The following is an 18,914-nucleotide window of genomic DNA, read 5'->3' as shown; positions in this document are numbered from 1 at the left end:
TCAGGTCACTAGATCAAGCCCTGCATTGGGCTTTGTGCTGACAGTGTGGAGCCTGCTTGGGGTTCTCTCTCTCCCTCTCTCTCTCTCTGTCCCTCCCCTGAGCACGCTTCTTGCTCTCAGAATAAATAAATAAGCTTAAAAAAACATAGGCGCCTGGGTGGCTCAGTCGGTTAAAAGTCCAACATTGGCTCAGGTCACAATCTCACAGTTCGTGGGTTCGAGCCCTGCATCCGGCTCTGCGCTAACAGCGTAGAGCCTGCTTCAGATCCTCTGTCTCCCTCTCTGCCCCCCGCTGCTGTGCGTGCGCATTCTCATGTGCGCTCTCTCAAAAATAAACATTAAGAAAAAAATCAGAGAGTTACAGAAACAGAAGTACAGAATTTTCTTTGAACCAGTTGAGAGCGAACTGCCAACCTGACGTCCCATCACCCCCAAAATACTTGTGCATGTCTTATAAATAGGACAATCTCCTACATAACCATAATAAAGCCCTCAAAAAAAAAAAAAAAAAAAGCCAGGATATTAACTGGCACATTATTGTTGTAACATAATATATATTTATTATTAAAGTTTTCAAGTTTTGCTAGTTGCCTTTAATAGCAAAACGCATGAAGTTTAGGATTATGTGTTCCATTTCATCGTCACATCTTCTAAGCCTCCTCCTCTAGTCTGGAACAAATCCTCAATCTTTCCTTGACTTTCGTGACCTTTCACTTTTTAAAGATAACTGGTAACTTATTTTGCAGAATGTTTTCTCAATTTGTTTGCCTGATGTTTACTCATGATTAGATTCTAGATGTGTTCTTTGGAGGGCGTGTTACAGAAATGCTGCTGCATTCTACTAAATGCATCCTACGCAGTTGGAGCACAATTCCAATCTGCCCCAGTGCCTATAATGTGCACTTTGATCACTTCATTAAGGTGGTGATTGCCTCTCCACCGTCCAAATTCTTCTTCTCTTTGTAATTAAAGAGATTCTGTGGGGAGGTACTTTGAAACTGTAGACATAGTGTTCCTCAAACTTTCAACTTATTTATACTAACACAGAGTCATGATTTCCTACTTTAATAGGTTATAATGTTATAATATTCCTTTTAATGTTCAAATTGTTCTAGATGGAGTCAGAAGGAGTCCAATCAAGATGGCTTCTGTGTCTTTATGGCAAGTCTCATCATTTTTTGAATAATTCCTTGCCTTCTGGCACAGGGTATTCCAGGCTGATCTTGTATTTTCCTGCCCCAGCTCTGGAATCAGACATTTCTCCAAGGAGCCCTGGTTCTTCTTAATGGACAATGGTACTTAAAAGCCACGATCCAGGTGTTAGGTATGTTCATTGCTATTGGGGTGTTTCTGCTCCCAAGCACTCTCTGTGTAAAAAACTAGAGAATATGTGAATATACATACATACATTGAAATCTATATTTCTCTCTATATATGTACACAGAAAACCAGGAGTTTGCTTCCCCCTCCTCATCCAGTTCTGTCTTTAACACCCCACCCCACCACAGGCTACTCAGGCTCTGACTTCTGTGCACTCCTGTCCCCACATGTGGACACTCTCTTAATTTGGTCAAGATCTGACACACTCCATGTGGACCTGTCCTCTGTGAGAATGCCCTCCTCACCCTGCTGTGACTCTGATAAAATAAAAGTAAATTCTTAATGAGAAGTAAGGTGACATCAAGAAAACTCACATTACTAAAACCTAAAATGTGAGGTACCTATGGAATAAGCCACCTTTATCATCCCCAGTCTCTGGATGCCACACATTAAGAACAGGCACACTGGATCCACTCTGTGGCCCACTTTATCTAGCATGCTACTTCTACCAAAAAAGTCTAAAGGATGTGTTGTGGAGGGCACTGCTAACCTCTTTCTTTCAGGTCAATCCCAAAGATCAGGAACACAACATTCAAGTTACCCTTACTATTTTGAGGGAAGTTACATCTCATAAGTTTGTTCTCTTCTGTGTGAAGCAGTCCTTTCTTCATGTGTTTTAAACTGACCTCTTTAGAGCTTTTAAGAGGCTGCATACTTCATACATAACATACATACTCTAGAATTTAAGGAGTAAATCCATGCTCTTCTCTAAATCCACTCATGATTTTATAAACTCCTCATATTTTAATCTATCAATCTCGATCATTTACAGTTCTTGTCTCTCTTTGCAATTTCCATTAACCCTCACTCTCTTTTTATCTTGAGTGCATCAGACATGTACCAAATATTACTGTTATGAACCCAACATGGGCTTGAGAAGGGTGAAACAATATTTTGTTTCCTTTTCAATCTGGTTTTAAAATACTTAATCTGGTACAAAATGGGCATTTTCTGTTTACCACTAACAATGGACATCACCTCCAGAGGTCACTTTTAGTTCTAACAGATAGAAAAATGAATCCTGAGTATAATTTGGATTCTAATAAGTATTTAACAGAAAGTCAGCTGCCACTTTTCTGCCACTCATGAGACCTGGAGATTTTTCTATAGTCTATCCTTTTTTAATCTTAGCATTTTACTATTATCAATAGCTGAGCTTTGTGCAAATGAAGTGTTTCACTGAGCATTCACTCTTTGAGATTATTTACAAAGGGCAAAGCTCGCAGGAAGACCAAAGTCTGCAAGAGCACAAAAACACTATAAATCATTACTCGGTTATATGTTAAAAACTCCATGAATGTTGAAGGCCCATACCACCACCACACTTCTCCTTTACACTTCTTTCCCATCTCTGAGTCTTGTCCCCACCTATGACCAAGTATTTCTCTCAGTCTGAGGTTTTCGTTGTTTTTTTTAAAATAACTTTTACTGAGCACCTATTTAAGAGTCTTTAAGGATTCAATAGTTAACAAATGGGTTGGTTCCCCTTCTACCAGAAGCCTATTCTGTTCCACAATTCTAACAGATTTTCCTCCAAAACTCTCAAGAGAGTTAATTTTTGTTAGGTTTTTCACATACATAATGTGAGTTTGAGGAGTAGAAGCTCCACAGGGTTCAGGTGTACTATGATGTGAAAGTGAACATGGTGACAAGCCAAAATCCATATGCAAACCATTGTTAGGAAACACATCAGGGGAAGGGAATGAACATTTAGTGACCACCTACTACATGGTATGTAGTATGTGAGGCTCATTCATATTATCCCAATTTAAAAATCAAAAGTTAGCGATGTGAGCACCTTCCCTCAATATAAATAAATGCATGAATGAGAGATAAACAGGAAAATGAGAGAGCTGCTCACTTTTCTTTCGCCAGGATTCCTCCCAACTTTTTATCCTGCATTAGCGGAGTCTTACATTCCCTACTAGTCATAAGCTCCGTGAATTCCAGAACCATGTCTCACTCATCTGTATAATCCTTCGAGTGTCTAGAACAGTGACTGAGGTATCTTTAGTTTAAAGTTATCGGAGGGCAGACTATATTTCCATTTAACCGATGAGGTATCTGAGGCCCTGTAAAATACTCTGCAACTTGTCCAACGTTCTTTACTTAAACAGGAGAAATAATAAATATGCTACCCAGGTTCACTTGACTACAATGCATCCTCATTACTATTACATAGTTTATTCTTGACTACTTCGAGTGATCAAGGAAATGGCAGAATCTACTGTAGTTGGTAAATCTGGAAAGGCAACATACCAACTCTCAATATAAACAGAAACTTCCTTTTGGTTATAAATACCAAAACCAACAGTTAGCATTTGAGTCCTTACTAAGAGCCAAGCACAATGTTGAGCCCTTTACATATGAATTTAATCCTAACAACAATCCTATTAGAGAATACCTAGTATTATACCCATTTTATAGATGAAGAAATTGAATCAATGAAGTACAATGACCAAGAAAACACATCTCTAATCTTAGAAGCATGAAAATTTGATCCTCATTCTGTGAGACTCTAAGAGTCTCTGCTCTTAACTATTTCCCTACAGAATGACAAACACTATTTACCTTTAGATACCAAATATACAAGGCAGCCCCATAAAGTGAGGTTCCTGTGGACTAAATGGACAGGAATGGAAAGTGACAACTGCATGCAAACTGTACATGCATTTATATTCAGATGTGTAAGGTCAGTGGAGATAGAGTGAGGGGTTCTAGTGGGATCCTGAAGCCAATGTGAGCCAAGCAGCGTGGAAGAGCCTCCCACCTCAAATATACAAGTCTTTTGTGGAGCTTCTTGGTAAGGTACACTTTTTTCTCAGCAGAGCTCAAACATGATGAAAGAAAACCATAATAGCTGCTTTGAGTTGGCAGCTAGAACTGAAGGAACCCAATGGTTCATTGCACTCTTCTCTCTGTACACCCCTTCCTTTCCTGTTCATCAGCCCAGCAGATATGCCAACAACACTCTCAAGACTCTTCAAAAGCTTCCAAATCTATAGCCCAGACCCTACATACACTTTACACAACTTAGGCTGTCCTTACTGTTAGAGACTGTGAGAAGTGGAATCGTCTCTCTACTCGAGAATCATTGGGTAATTTGAAAATGATCTTGACACTCTCGGGGTCATCAGGGGAAGGCTCCGGGGGCAGGCACTCCAACTTCCTTTCCTTTTCCTCTTGTAAATTCTGTATAGACACAAAGCGAAATTGAGGCTATGGCTCCAATAGGGAAAACAGAAAACAGCAATACCATCACCACGTAGGTTTACTGTGAGGCCAGAAGAAAAATTAATGACTAATATCTAAGACAAACTTCTTGGGAAAAGTCAGAAACACCCAAATTCAAAGTAGGATTGCATCACATGTATTATTTATTAACTATGTGAGGGCATTTATCTATCTATCCAAAAAAAGGCTTAAAAAATGGCTAAAAGGGGTGGCTGGGTGGCTGAGTCAGTTAAGCATCCGACTTCAGCTCAGGTCATGATCTCACGGTTCGTGAGTTCAAGCCCCGCGTCAGGCTCTGTGCTGACAGCTCAGAGCTTGGAGCCTGCTTCACATTCTGTGTCTCCCTCTCTCTCTCTGCCCCTTCCCTGTTCATGCTCTGTCTCTCTCTGTCTCAAAAATAAATAAACATTAAAAAAAAAAAAGAAAAAAAAAAAGAAAGAAATGGCTAAAAGACACTGGCTATAATCAAGTGGCAATACATGATGAAAGAAGATCACGAATGAAATGCCAAATTAGCTAACACTGGTGCTAAAAAAATAAAAACTGCTGTGAATTAACAGCATTTTGACTGCTTGTTATCCATTTATGCTTACTTTTCATGGAAGAGAGTTGTTTTGCCTTTTACTCACTGTTGTTTCTGTTTTAATAAACAAAAAAATTTTTTAAAACTACTTTTTGTGAAAATGCAGTAAATATAGAAATGACAGGGAGTGGGTAGCTGGCTAGCTCAATCAGTAGAGCATGCAACTCTTGATCATGAGTTCAAGCCCCACAATGCATGCAGAACTTAACTTACTTTAATAAAATGGCAAGGAGAATTAAAACACCCACAAATCCCATCATCTTCTAGTTTTTTTCCTTTCACACTTAAGACCACTTTGGGAATCACAAGGAGTAAAGACAGGTTCATTACCCGCCGACGTCTCTCCTCTGCCAACTTTTGTTGTTGTACTTCCTCTTCCTTCCGCCGTTTCCGTTCCCGCTCCTCCCGTTTCTTTCTTTCTTTCTCTTGGTCAGCCCTGAGAGAGGCCAGGTAGGCCTCATCCTGCTGTTGTCTCAGCACCTGGGTCTGGTTTCGTTCTTCCCTGTGGCCAAATCATAAGCACAGAAGGAAAAGAGCAATCTGTTTTTTCTTATATTGAAATTTTTGGGGGGTAAAAAGGTGACAATCTTGGTAGATGAGTATTTCATACTACCATAAAGGATTCCAAAGCAGAGCATGGCAGAATCTGAACAAGCCATCTTTTCCCCAGTTTAATTTGGCAAAAAAAGAACTGGCAAGCTTTTCAACTTCACAATTAAAACTATTCTGTTCCTCAATTCTAACGAATCAAACAGTATTATTGTTGAAAAGCAATCATCAAGATCATGTTTTACAAGTAATACCCTTTTGAGTTACTGCATTTTTGTATATACTGCTTTCATAAAACCAAAACCACATCCGTGGATCTCATAAGACTCAGAAAATGGAGAAATATCTTTGTTCAGAATTCTACTAAGAGAAAATATTGTAACGTTCTGGTGTATTTTCTATTTTCTCTCCCAAAAATTGTATATGTACATATACATAGGAGTGAGAGAGAGAGAGAGAGAGAGAGAGAGAGAAAGAGAGAGAGAGAGAGAAAGAGAGAGAGAGAGAGAAAGAGAGAGAGAGAGAGAGAAAGAGAGAGAGAGAGAGAGAAAGACCATAAAATTATAAGAAAATATACCAGAATATTAAAAGTTGTGGTAGGATTATGGGTGATTTTAAATTTCTTTTTTGTGCTTTTCTGTATTTTCAAAATTTTCTACAATTAACGTATAATACTTCTGTAATGGAGGGAAGGGTTTTAACAATTCCACGTATTTTATATTTAAGCTCCTTATATCATGGTTCAGCTATTTTAAATGACATGACATTATATATTCTTGAGCCCAGACTCTTGTCTTTATTTCAATTCACATCTCCAGGAACAGATGATCTGATGGGAGAATTATTTAGGTCAAAGTACATAAATATTTTAACACTAAATAGATAAGGTTTTCAAAGTTGCTTAAGACAGAGAAGTCAGGATCTATGGAGCCCTGGGTCAGCCACCCAAATTTACAGCTGGTTTCTGCTTGTTTCAGAGAGAAACTCCTCTGTACCTTTCAAGGCGTTCTGACACCAGGTAAGTCTGGTTTGCATCCATGATAAACGTCAACTGGTTAATAAGGTCATCGGGCTGAATGAGGCCTTCTAGCCGTCCCACCACAGTCATCCTCCGATCCTTCAGCATGATCATGGCCAGGAATGGATAGGTGTTCTCTCGTAAAGCCTGTGACACTGACACAAAGAAAAGCCAACAGATTAAGGGCAGCCCTCGGGAAGAACCAGATCAGCTCTTAGACTTTCCACCATGAGCAAGAGAGAACTGTTTTAATTCCACCTGGGAAAGAAAGGAGGTGTCATTTATTCTCTGCATACCTTTTTTTCCTCCTAGTTTCTTAACCTTTGTTGTTGGTATATTTTTGTGTCCCTATTTCCAGGTAATTTGATTAGAATAGGACAGACTTTTGTGGTGGGGTGGTTGTCATGATGATGCTAGGGAAGACTGCAGAGGTCAAGGACAGTGTCTTTTTGATAGGTAGGAAAGGATCTATAAAGAATCTGGCTACTGCTGAGCATAATTTTTCTCTATGTTGGGTATCAAGCCTAAAGCAAATAAGACTGCAAATCTCACTTTTATACTACTGGTGATCAACTCCTATCATCGTCTCTGCCTTTTCTTCCTCTTATTCAATCCCTTCCTTACTCCTCTTTTCATGTCTCCCTACCTTGCCCTCCATTAAAAGGGCTAGTTTTTCTGTTCCAAAGGAGTTTAGAAAGTTGGTCTTCCAAATAACCAATATTTTACCATAACAGAGTTTTACTTATGTTTTTCTTATGATTTGAAAGAGATTTTATAAGCATCTGTAAAAAAATATCCTTAGACTCTTTCTATTCACTACCCCCACCCCAGAGCCATATTAGAACGGCAAAACGCACCCTGTAGGAATTTATCAGAGGTATAAATATCAGTTAGGGGTAAAAAATCAGATTCTAAAATGTAGGCAAAACATCTTTGATTCACTGTGCTAGGACCTACTAGCACAGTGCCTGGTCCACTAGCATGTACTCAAAAGCTGTTGAACAGAAGCAACAGTAAAGTAACTGTATGTTTCTTCACTGGATACCTTTATATGCCATACTGACTTCTAAAAATACTTATCTCCATCTCCAGGTAAGAGTTACTGTCAACAAAGATCTGAACTTTCTGAATCCCTATCAGTACTCAAGGTACTCAAACAACTAATTCATTGTATAAGAAGGTCTGTTAAAACTGCTGCTGCTGAGAGTAAACTCCTCACTAAAAAGCCATTTAGATTAAAAGCAAGTTTCTGCACAGGACTGGGTGTTTTTAAAACTAAAACAGGCCCTGGAGCACCTGGGTGGCTCAATTAAGCAGTTAAGTGTTCAACTTCAGCAGGTCATGATCTCAAGGTTTGTGAGTTCAACTCCCACGTCAGGATCTCTGCTGTCAGTGCAGTCTGCTTAGGATCCTCTGTCTCCTTCTCTCTCTGGCCCACCCCTGCTCACACACGTGCTCTCTCTCTCTCTCAAAACTAAACAAGAAGACATTTTAAATAAATAAATAAATAAATAAATAAATAAATAAATAAATAAATAAATAAAATAAAACAGGCCCTGGCAATGGTTACTTGTAAATAAAAGGCTGAGAGTCTGAGAGACAGAGCTTGCTAACTGTATGATCTTTGGTCAGTGGCTTAAACTCTCTGAGTCTGTTTCCTAAACCATAGATAATACAACCCCCATATCTCAGGATTACTGAGAGGATTAAATAAGATAATGTATACTAGCATTATGTCTACCACAGAATAATCATGCAATAAATGGCATGTTTTTCCAGATTATTCTAAAGATAGCTCAACAATCTCAATGAGGAAAAAGAAAGACAACTTACCCCTGTATCCCTCAGGTTTATTTGTGGAGCATGCCCAGAAGAGCATCCTAGTGTTTATTAGGGAAATAACTTCAGGTGCACAGAGTGTGTTGCTGAGGAGAGGGATGAAAAGGACATGAGAAGAACCTGCTTACTACAAAATATCAGCAAAAAACCACAAAAAAACCCACAAAAAAACAAAACAAAAAAACCGATCAATCCACTTACCGACAGAACTCATCAGAGTCCTGGTGATCATCTCCATGAAGATAAACCAAAAGAAAGCGAAGTTCTCGCTTGGCATCATTAAGTGCCTGTAGGAGACAGAAGACCACCAATTATTATGATGACTGTGCCTTGAGCTTTTAATTAGGCTAAGGGAACAAAAGGAGAATGAGGAAAAATGGTGAACAAGAAATCAGATTCCTGGCCTCCTACCTTCACACCCCTGGCATTTTTCCCCCTACAGAAAGTCCACGCTAACAAGCTTTAATGAAAAGGTTTTAGTGTTGTTAGGATTTAAACTGTATTAGGCACATGACAGTAGACAGGCTGACAAAGGAAAGTCCCAACAAATCACAGAAGTCAGCTGTTCCCACAGTCTAAAGGAAGATAAAAACAGAAGAATGTGACCACGTGAAAAGGGAGGTGAGAATTTTGCCACTTTACAGCTACAACATCTTCGTACATAAAAAATACTGCAAAGGTGAGACTGATCCCAGGCCACATACCAAGCAGGCACGAGAGACTGGGGGACCCAAATGCATTCTAAAGAGCACAGGATTTAAAAGATCTTCAAAGACAAGGCTAATGTCCAAGATTCCTGTGTATGCTTTTTCATTTGCTTAATCCTGAGCACATTACAATTCAGTAAAGATTTCCTGAATGACCAATGGTGATCTATCCTCAGGATCATAGCAAAGGGGGTGCAGGAGAGGTACCCATCTCATTCACATCTGCATTTCCAGCACTGAGCACACTGCCCGGGCATATAGTAGGTGCTTAATGCTTGTTGAGTAGGGTAGTAGTAGAGCCCCTGAGGAGACTATAGAGAAAAAGCCGATATGGGAGACTCAAAGCAGGAAGTACAAGAAAAGTATTTTTCTCTTTCACCAGATAGATTCAGGAATTCTGGAGGCTGCAGAATAGAACCACTGTTTGGGCTATGTTCACAGTGTTATTTCTACATTTTTCTCTGGCAAACTAGAGATATGCCTAACACCCATAGAAGTCTTAATTTTCACCCCCTGAGAGATAACAGTCAAAGGTCTGTGTGGCTTGGGTTGAAAGAGATGTGCTGCCTTGAGGCTATGCTCTATGCCCTTGTTCAATTCTGTGAGGGATCAAAGATAACTTGAGCTTTGCCTTCAAGGGGATCATTGTCTGCTATAGGAGATAAAACACAAATATAAGCAACCATAATATAAGGAAAAATGTGAAAATGCTTTAAGTTTCAAGAAAACTATGATAGCACCATAAGAAAGATTACTATTTTAGACTGCAAGGTAGGCCAGGGTAGGGCACATTAATCAGAAAGGATATAAGAAAGGAGTGATATGACCTAGCTGAAGGATGCGCAAGCTTCCATTTACCAAAAATGTGAGGAAGGCATTCCAGGTGGAGGGAAAAGCAAAAGCAAAGGCACAGAGGTAAAAAGTACAGAGTATGTACAGGAAATGGTTTAGCTGGAACCTAGGGTATGCAGAAACAAGTTATATAGGAAAGACCTCCAAAGGAGGTTTGAATTAGATCAAGTAGGGTTGGCTTTTTTTTTTTCTATAAGCAGTGAAGAGGTATTTAAGGTTCTTGAGTAAAAGAATGACATGATCAGTGCTGGGCTATGCTTTCCTTTGTGGATATAACCATATCAATAAATTGGCATCTATATGGTTCGTGGCACTGACCTGGCTGTACGTTCCCTGGTAGAAGACAGGGTGTGCCCTCCCATATTTCTCTTCAAAAGAGTGCATAAATGAAACAATGTCCCCAACGGGGTCAGTGACCCGGCTGCGAGGGTCAGGCCGTATAAAACGAAGAGCAAACCTGGGGAGGAAGGAATAAATATCACATGAATCGGCTTACTGTAGTGCATATGGAGTGGGCCAGTTTGTAAAGATTCCTACAACAGAGCCAGAGGCATGGCAGCAAAAGGAGGTGAAGGGTTTGTGAGTGGACCATCAAACCCGAGAGTATAGTCTGGCTCAAAAGGTGCAAAGCAGCAAGTGTTGTTCCATTGCCTGTTTAAGACGAATGCAAACTGCTAGGATTATAAATTCCAACACTGGTCTAAATAAATCCTGCATGCTTTGTGCAGAAAAATTCAGGACTAGAAAAATTGGGAAAGGAAGACACAGTCCAAAAAGATCACAGGTCAGGCTGTGCCCCCAGATTTTCTAGAATGGCACTGTCTAGTAAGGTAGCCACATGTAGCTATCTAAATTTAAAGTTAACTAAATGAAATACAATTTAAAATTCAGCTCTTCGGTCTCGCCACATTAAGTACTCAGTAGTCATACGTGGTTAGGTGGCTTCCACACTGGACAGTACAGATACAGAACGTTCCATTATCACAGAAAGTTCCATTATCACAGAAAGCAGCAGTTCTACTGCTCTAGAAAAGAGCTCTGTCTCTTTATTTTTGTCCTACTTGCCTCTTCCTTTCCTTTCTGTCATCCTGGGATTTTGAATTTTTAGTGCATACTCCCAAGCCATTCAAATTATGGTTCAGGCTTCAAACCTGAACTTGTGCTCATGATTTACTTGCTTTTCAAGGGGTCAAGTAAAATCCTGCTTAATGATTTATGGTTGATGGCATCCATGAAGGAAGTTTATAAAACTGATCTAGAGTACACTGATAGATTTGGCACCTGGCAGCTATTGTCAAGTTAAGGGTGATTGATACCACACATCTGTTTCTAAAGAGCCTATCTTATCATAATTGTATAGCACCATTTATTTAGCCTTTGGGTTTCCACAGAAGGCAATGGACACAGTTCTGATAAGTCAATGTGCTACATAACATTAAACAAGTTGCTTGGATGATACAGTTGCATTAAAATTAGTCACACATGCCATGCATATTTTTTTCCAAGAAAAGCAAACAATATTCACAGATTTTCAGCACAGAAAAGGCGACTAAACTATGACACTTTCCTTACCCAATCTTGAGCCAATTCCTTAGCCCCTCAAATTCCCCATGTGTATACAATTTCACTTGGAATTTCTCCTGAGTAATCAAATCAAATTCACTTACACAAACATTTTAGAGCAAATTAAAAACAAATGTAAGAAGTTGTATATATGTAAGGGAGTGGTTAAAAATCTTTTAAAAGATTGATGTTTTGATAACTTTCTCTGAAATTAAGTATTTAGGACTATCTTATTAAGTTTTTAAGTTTTCAAATTTTGATGAATGAATGGATAAAGGCTGTAACTTTTTTAACTGTAATATATTCTCATGGCCTACATAATTCAGGACAATCAGCTTTTTTTAAAAAAGATCTCAATTCAGTCTGTTATGATTTTAACGGTTTATATGTGTCCATTCTCAAATAAAACAGGATGCAAAGAGTACCAATTGATTAACTGATAACCAATAAGAACTTTGCTAAAGCAAAAGGAAGCCATTAAGCAGGCAGACTCCTAAAGCACCAAGTAGTCTTATCTGATCCTTGCACTTCTACACCTGCTGGGTCCTCATCTCCAGCCTCTGCTCCCTAGAGCAAGGCAAAGCTATTCCATGCATCAGGGGAAGCACAGGTTGCCCTGTATGCAAGGCCCAGACCACATATTCCAGCTTCATTGGTTGGCCTAAATGCCCATAAAACATTTTAGTAGTTCCCCATAAAGCCTAGGTGTGGGTTCATTTACTACTTAGTTATAGACCAGATGCCCCACGACTAATGCCAGAAACTTGGGCTCCTTTGACATTTTGTAGGCCTGGCCCCTCTCTGTCTTCCAGTACTGAGCTCTCTGAATGACACATGAAGGAAGTGAGAAGAAAAGTGAAAGTGTAAAGCAAGGGGATATATATATATGCAAGGGTGCCAGTGCCAGCATCCAATGGGCTGTCAGGACAGAGGGGAATGTACAGGAGTGTCCAGAGAGGTAAAAGTGTTGTGGGAGGTGTAGAGAAAAATGGGTAATCTAAGAGCAAGAACATTTTTTGGGATTATGAGTAGTCGGATATAGTTAGATGGTTTAGGGTAAAAGTTACAAGGGGTGTGAAGCTGGTAGATAATGGTGGTTAGAAAGAAAAGGGTGTGAAGATTCACTAGGGAATGTAAAGGTGACAGACATGGTGGGAAGAGGGAGGATAACGATAAACATAGGTAGACTGATCTTGAGAAAGATAGGCAAGACTACTTTACAGGGTTACTTTAAAACAGTTCCATTTCACAACATCTGTTATGTTTGAACAATTTAAAATATTGTCATACTACAGTATTAGAGTGTTCTGAAAGAGTATTCAATCTGATGATCAATTGGCAAGTCAAAACTGACAAAGCATAAACCTTACTATTCTGGTCTATGTTTCAGCTCCAAAGTCTACCCTATTTCTACTAACATATAAATACAAATGTACATACCTAAATATATCAAGTATTGTGTAATAGGTAAACCGGAATGGAAGCATTATCAAGTAATAACCCCATCCAAGCAGCCCCTGAAATTCCAAAAACAAAGTTAGACACCATTCTCTCAATCTCCAATACTCTGCAGATGGCTAGTTCAAATTTTCACTCTTTTTTTGTTCTTTTGCATGATTCCTCCACTGCAATACAGTTCCCTCTTCCTGGTCACATCATCCTTCTTAAAGACTTATTGCCTTTCATCTCATTTCATCTAATACTATCAGATTTTTATTTTATCACATAATTTTTGTATTAAATCTGCTTCAGTGCTTCAATTCTGCAACTATCTATATTGTCAAATTTAATTACAAGTTTGCCTCCCTAAATCATAAGTATTCATTCTTTCCTTTTTAAATTTTTTTTTTTAACGTTTTTATTTATTTTTGAGACAGAGAGAGACAGAGCATGAACGGGGGAGGGGCAGAGAGAGGGGAGACACAGAATCGGAAGCAGGCCAGGCTCTGAGCCATCAGCCCAGAGCCCAACGCAGGGCTCGAACTCACGGACCGCGAGATCATGACCTGAGCCAAAGTCAGATGCTTAACCGACTGAGCCACCCAGGCGCCCCAATTCTTTCCTTTTCAAATTTATACATTAAAATATGGTATACAGAAATAACAATAACCACAATTACTACTTTGGACATTTGTATATAAATGAGAAATAATTACATAAACCACAATTATAAGCCTCCATATGGCCATTAATCTTAGTAATAATACTAATTATAATTTTAGCAATGTTGATTATTGCTGTTATTATTAACTATGTAGGGGCTCTATCATTTACAAAACATTTCTTATATGTCACATTGTGTTAACCTGAGACTTTCCCTGTGTCTATGGCCAGGGAGCTCTGGAGCCCCATGGCTGACATAAGAGTCCCAAAATAATGGCGGAAACATTAGACATATACAGAATTTCTTGAGTCATGTAACTGCTCTAGGAACTTGTTTTCTTCCACTTCAGAATACCCCAAAGCAACTACTTAGAAACTCCATTTTTAAAATGTTGTCAAGTATTCCACAAAAAAAGTATGATGGGGCGCCTGGTTGGCTCAGTCGGTAGAGTGTGTGACTCTTGATCTCAGGGTTCTGGGTTTGAGCCCAATGGTCAGTGTGGAGACTGCTTAAAAACAAAGTCTTAAAGTGTGATAACGGAGTAAATTCTAACTGCTGCAAAGTTAAAGTGAGTGCTTTCTTGGAATTCTAAATCCAAGTGTAAGAGTTTGAGTGTAATTCCAAGAGTAAGAAAGAGAAACTCTAAAAAGTTCTCTAGAGTTCATCATCACTATACATATCTGACTTTCCTAATTAGACTATGAGAACAATTTGAAGGGGGAGGACTGGCTCTTATTCATATCTGGATCCCCAACAGCAAAATACCTGGTACACCGGAGCATTCTTAAATGAACCACTTATCACCTCCCTGCTACTAGCCCTTCAAGATGAATTTTAAAGATACGGCTAAGGCTCCCACAAAGATTCCAAGTAACTTCCCTAGAAGTAGCTTACAATTAAGTAAAATGAAGCAACAAAGAATCCAGTAAACATTTTAACTTAAAATGGAAAGATTTAAGGGTGCCTGGCTCAGGTGGTAGAGCATACAACTCTTGATCTCATGGTTGTGAGTTCGAGCCCCACGCAAGGTGTAGAGATTACTTAAAAAATAAAATATTTTTTTAAAAAAGTGATAAATCTATTGAACATGCAGCCAACATTTTCAGACATGTAAATAAAATTGTGTACTCAAATAAGGTGCACAAACTTCAAATAACTAACAAAGAGCCAAAAATAAAATTAAAAAAAAAAAAAAAGATAGTTACTGTATCAATTCATTGAAGAATCAAGTGAAGATGATAAACCCAACATATCTACCAAGAAGCCAGATCAACCTAATAGGTTTACATTCTGAATATTTCCTTTGCTCCTATCATACAGAGATCAACATAACCTAGTGAATGGACTTATGAAACAAACAAGGGGGAAATTCCAGCTATAAAATAACTTGCCCTTGGTTGTGGTCTTGAGACAACATAGCTGTAGATCCTGTGGTCAGCTGTATTAACTTGCAAGGGTCGGGATGGAGGTGGGTTGAAAACACTTGGTACACCCTCTTGTTCATTCAATCGGTCCTGTACAGCAGCCTGAGAAGAAAAAAAGAGCAGCAAGAGTTTCAGTGTTGCTCAAATCAACCTAAAAGTAACACCATTGCTTGGTACTTCAAAACAGGTTATATGATGAGTATATCTTCATAGACCTTTAACTTGCTTTGCTGGGAGGCAATGTGTGGTGATGGCTCCAGAATTCACAGTAGAGGAGTCCAAGAAATTTATCTGAAAGCTCCATTTGTGCAGTAAACACAACTGCTTTTATTCAGATGGTATGTATTATTTAGAGTGGCTGGGATCCAAGGTGCTTCACTGTGTGAAGGAAAGCCATCCACAGAGAATACAATGTAGGAAGTGCCCCTAGAGCGGTCTGATGGAGCAACTCTGATGAGCAGTGTTTGGTGGAGGGCTTGGCTTTGGAACAGAAACTTAGGTGTGAATCTTAGCTCCACCACTCACAATAGTCGCCTGGCTTATGAGCCTCAGTTTCCTCATATGCAAAAAGGAGAAACAGTATTTCTCAGGGTTAATTTGAAAATTTAGTAAGATGTACATACATAAAGATCCTAATATAATCCTGACAGAAGATATTCAGTAAAACGCCTTATTCTCTTATTAACTCTGCCCCAGAAAATGGATACTTGTCCCAGTGTAGTAAAAAATTTCACTGTGTCCAAAAAAAGATCTGGTATTTGGCTCTGGATTCTGGGAGATAATCTATACCTGATAGGGTAGACTGCCACCCCAGAAAGATCAACCATGGGGTTTAGGGTGGGGACTGTGGGTAATGCAGTATCAGTTGACCTGGAGACTGAGTTCAATCATAGGTAATCAATCAAAAACAATTATACTGTGTAAATAAGACCCAATGAAAACTCGACACTGAAGCTGAGGTAAGCTTCCCTGACTGGCAATACTTCATGCATAATGTCACAAATCTTTGCCAGAAGGATAATGCATTCTGACTGCATGAAAGAGGAATACTGAAGCTTTGTGCTTAGAACTCAACATTCTGCCTTATAGATCTCTTCCTTTAGCTGATTTTAATCTATACCCTTTCCCTACAATAAATCGTAACCATGAGTATAACAGCTTTTAGTTAACTCTTCTAGTGAATTATCAAACCTGAGAGTGGTTTTGGGAAACTACAGTTGCTGTAAGAAGTGAGGACTTGAGTGTTCTCTCACCGTGATAGTTGGCTTTAAATTTTGCAGTGTGGCTAACGCCAGGCAGTTCTCTAAGTTTTCATATTTTCAAGTATAAAGGCACAATTCGATGTGGAAAGAACAGTCTATCAACAAATGATGCTGGGACAACTGGATGCTAACATGCAAAAGAATGAACTTGAACCCTTAAATCATATTATATACACAAATTAACTCAAAACACATCAAAGACGTAAATGTAAGAGCTAAAATTATAAAATTCTTAAAAGAAGACATAGGTGAAAATCTTCATGACCCTGGATTAGGCAATTGTTCCTTAGATACGATGGTAAAAGCACAAACAACAAAAGAAAAACATTAGATAAACTGGGACTTCCATCAAAACTGAAAACGTTTGGGGCACCTGGCTGGCTCAGTTGGAAAAGCATGTTGACTCTTGAACTCAGGGCTGGGAGTTCAAGCTCCACATTGGGCATGGAGCTTACTTTAAAAACAAAACAACAAAAAAACTGAAAACTTTTGTGCATCAAAGGACACTATCAAAAGAGTCAAAAGGCAACCCACAGAATAGGAGAAAAGATTTACAAATCATATATCTGATAAGAGTGTAGCATCTAGAATATATTAAGAACCCTTACAACTCATCATCAAAAAGACAATAACCCAATTTAAAAATGGGCAAAGGACTTGAATAGATGCTCTCCAAAGATGATTTACAAACAACCAACAAACGCGTGAAAAGATGCTCTATCATCATTAGCCATTAGAAAAATGCAAACCAAAACCACAAGATACTACTTCACACCCACTAAAAGGCTATCATATGAAAGACAGATATTGGGGTGCCTGGATGGCTCAGTCAATAAGCGTCCGACTTTGGCCTAGGTCGTGATCTCACAGTTCGTGAGTTCAAGCCCCGCAATGGGCTCTGTGCTGACAGCTCGGAGCCTGGAGCCTGCTTCGAATTCTGTGTCTCCCTCTCTCTGTTCCTCCCCCACTCATGCTCTGTCTCTCTCTCTCCCTCCTTCAAAAATAAATAAAAACATTAAAAAAATAAAATTTTAAAAGACAGATATTAACAAATGTTGGTGACATGTGGAGAAATTGGACCCCTTAGCCACTACTACTGGAATGTAAAATAGTGTAGCCTCTTTGGAAAGAGTCTGGCAGTTCTTCAAAAGGTTAAACATAGAGTTGTCATAGGAGCCAGCAATTCTACTCCTAGCTATACACCCAAGAGAAATGAAAACATACATCTCCACAAAAACTTGTACACTAACGTTCCCTGCAACATTACTGATAATAGATTAAAGTGGGAACAGTCCAAGCGTTTATCAACTAATGAATGAAGATACTGTGGTATATTCATACAAAGGAATATGATTTGACAATAAAAAGGAATGAAGTACTGATACACACCATGACGTGGATAAATCTTGAAAACATAATGCTAAGTAAAATAAGCCAGACACAAAAGGACAAATACTGTCTGATGCCTCTTACATCAGGTATCTAAAATAGTCAAATTTTATAAAGATAAAATGTGGAATTGTGGTTACCAGAGGCAGGGAAAGGGGATAATGGGAAATAATCGTTTAATGGGTACAGAGTTTCAATTTGGGAAGATGAAAAAATTCTGAAAACAGATAGTGGTAATGGCTGCACAACAATGTACTTAATGCAACAAAATCATAATCTTAAAATGATTAAAATGGTAAACTTTTGCAATCCCTATCAAAATAACACCAGCATTCTTCAAAGAACTGAAACAATTCTAAAATTTGTATGGATCCAGAAAAACCCTGAATAGGCAAAGCAAGCTTGAAAATGAAAACCGAAGCTGGATGCATCACAATGTCTCACTTCAAGATGTATTACAAAGCTGTAATCATCAAGACAGTATGGTACTGGCACAAAAACAGACACTCAGATCAACGGAACACAATACAGAACACAGAAATAGATCCACAAACGTATGGCCAACTAATCTTTGACAAACCAGGAAGGAATATCCAATGGAAGAAAGACAGTCTCTTCAGCAAGTGGTGCTGGGAAAACTGGACAGCAACATGCAGAAAAATGAACCTAGACTACTTTCTTACACCATACACAAAAATAAACTCAAAATGGATAAAAGCTCTAAATGTAAGATAGGAAGCCATGAAAACCCTAGAGGAGAAAGCAGGCAAAAACTTCTTTGACCTGGGCTGCAAGAACTTCTTACTCAACACCTCTCCAGAGGCAAGGGAAACAAACGCAAAAATGAACTATTGGGACCTTAACAAAATAAAAAGCGTCTGCACAGCAAAGAAAACAATCAGCAAAACTAAAAGGCAATTGACAGAATGGGAAAATATATTTGCAAATGACCTGTCAGATAAAGGGTTAGTATCCAAAATCTATAAAGAACTTCTCAAACTCAACACCCA

General features: G+C 38.8%; 1 protein-coding gene across 2 annotated transcripts in view; it reads right to left on the bottom strand.

Annotated features, from left to right (window-relative positions):
• FAF2 (Fas associated factor family member 2) overlaps positions 1-18,914 on the bottom strand; it is a 77,491-nt gene that overhangs the window by 3,616 nt on the left and 54,961 nt on the right. The window contains exons 3-11 of one of the 2 annotated variants that reach the window (XR_008423775.1): positions 15,221-15,355; positions 13,166-13,242; positions 10,481-10,619; positions 8,805-8,890; positions 8,598-8,689; positions 6,742-6,919; positions 5,528-5,699; positions 4,429-4,572; positions 1,195-1,379 (exon numbers count right to left, since the gene is read on the bottom strand). Coding sequence is in view for 1 of the 2 variants with exons in the window: in XM_019450398.2 (XP_019305943.1) it covers positions 4,429-4,572; positions 5,528-5,699; positions 6,742-6,919; positions 8,598-8,689; positions 8,805-8,890; positions 10,481-10,619; positions 13,166-13,242; positions 15,221-15,355 (1,023 nt within the window). In the remaining variant the exon portion in view is untranslated. The remainder of the gene's footprint in view (positions 1-1,194; positions 1,380-4,428; positions 4,573-5,527; positions 5,700-6,741; positions 6,920-8,597; positions 8,690-8,804; positions 8,891-10,480; positions 10,620-13,165; positions 13,243-15,220; positions 15,356-18,914) is intronic. The other variant, XM_019450398.2, reaches the window with a different exon arrangement.

This window comes from Panthera pardus, unplaced genomic scaffold (assembly GCF_024362965.1).
Source record: "Panthera pardus isolate Hobbes unplaced genomic scaffold, ASM2436296v1 HiC_scaffold_2, whole genome shotgun sequence".
Taxonomy (NCBI): domain Eukaryota; kingdom Metazoa; phylum Chordata; class Mammalia; order Carnivora; family Felidae; genus Panthera; species Panthera pardus.
Note: the sequence above shows the minus strand (reverse complement) of the source record. Positions and strands in the feature narration are given on the sequence as shown.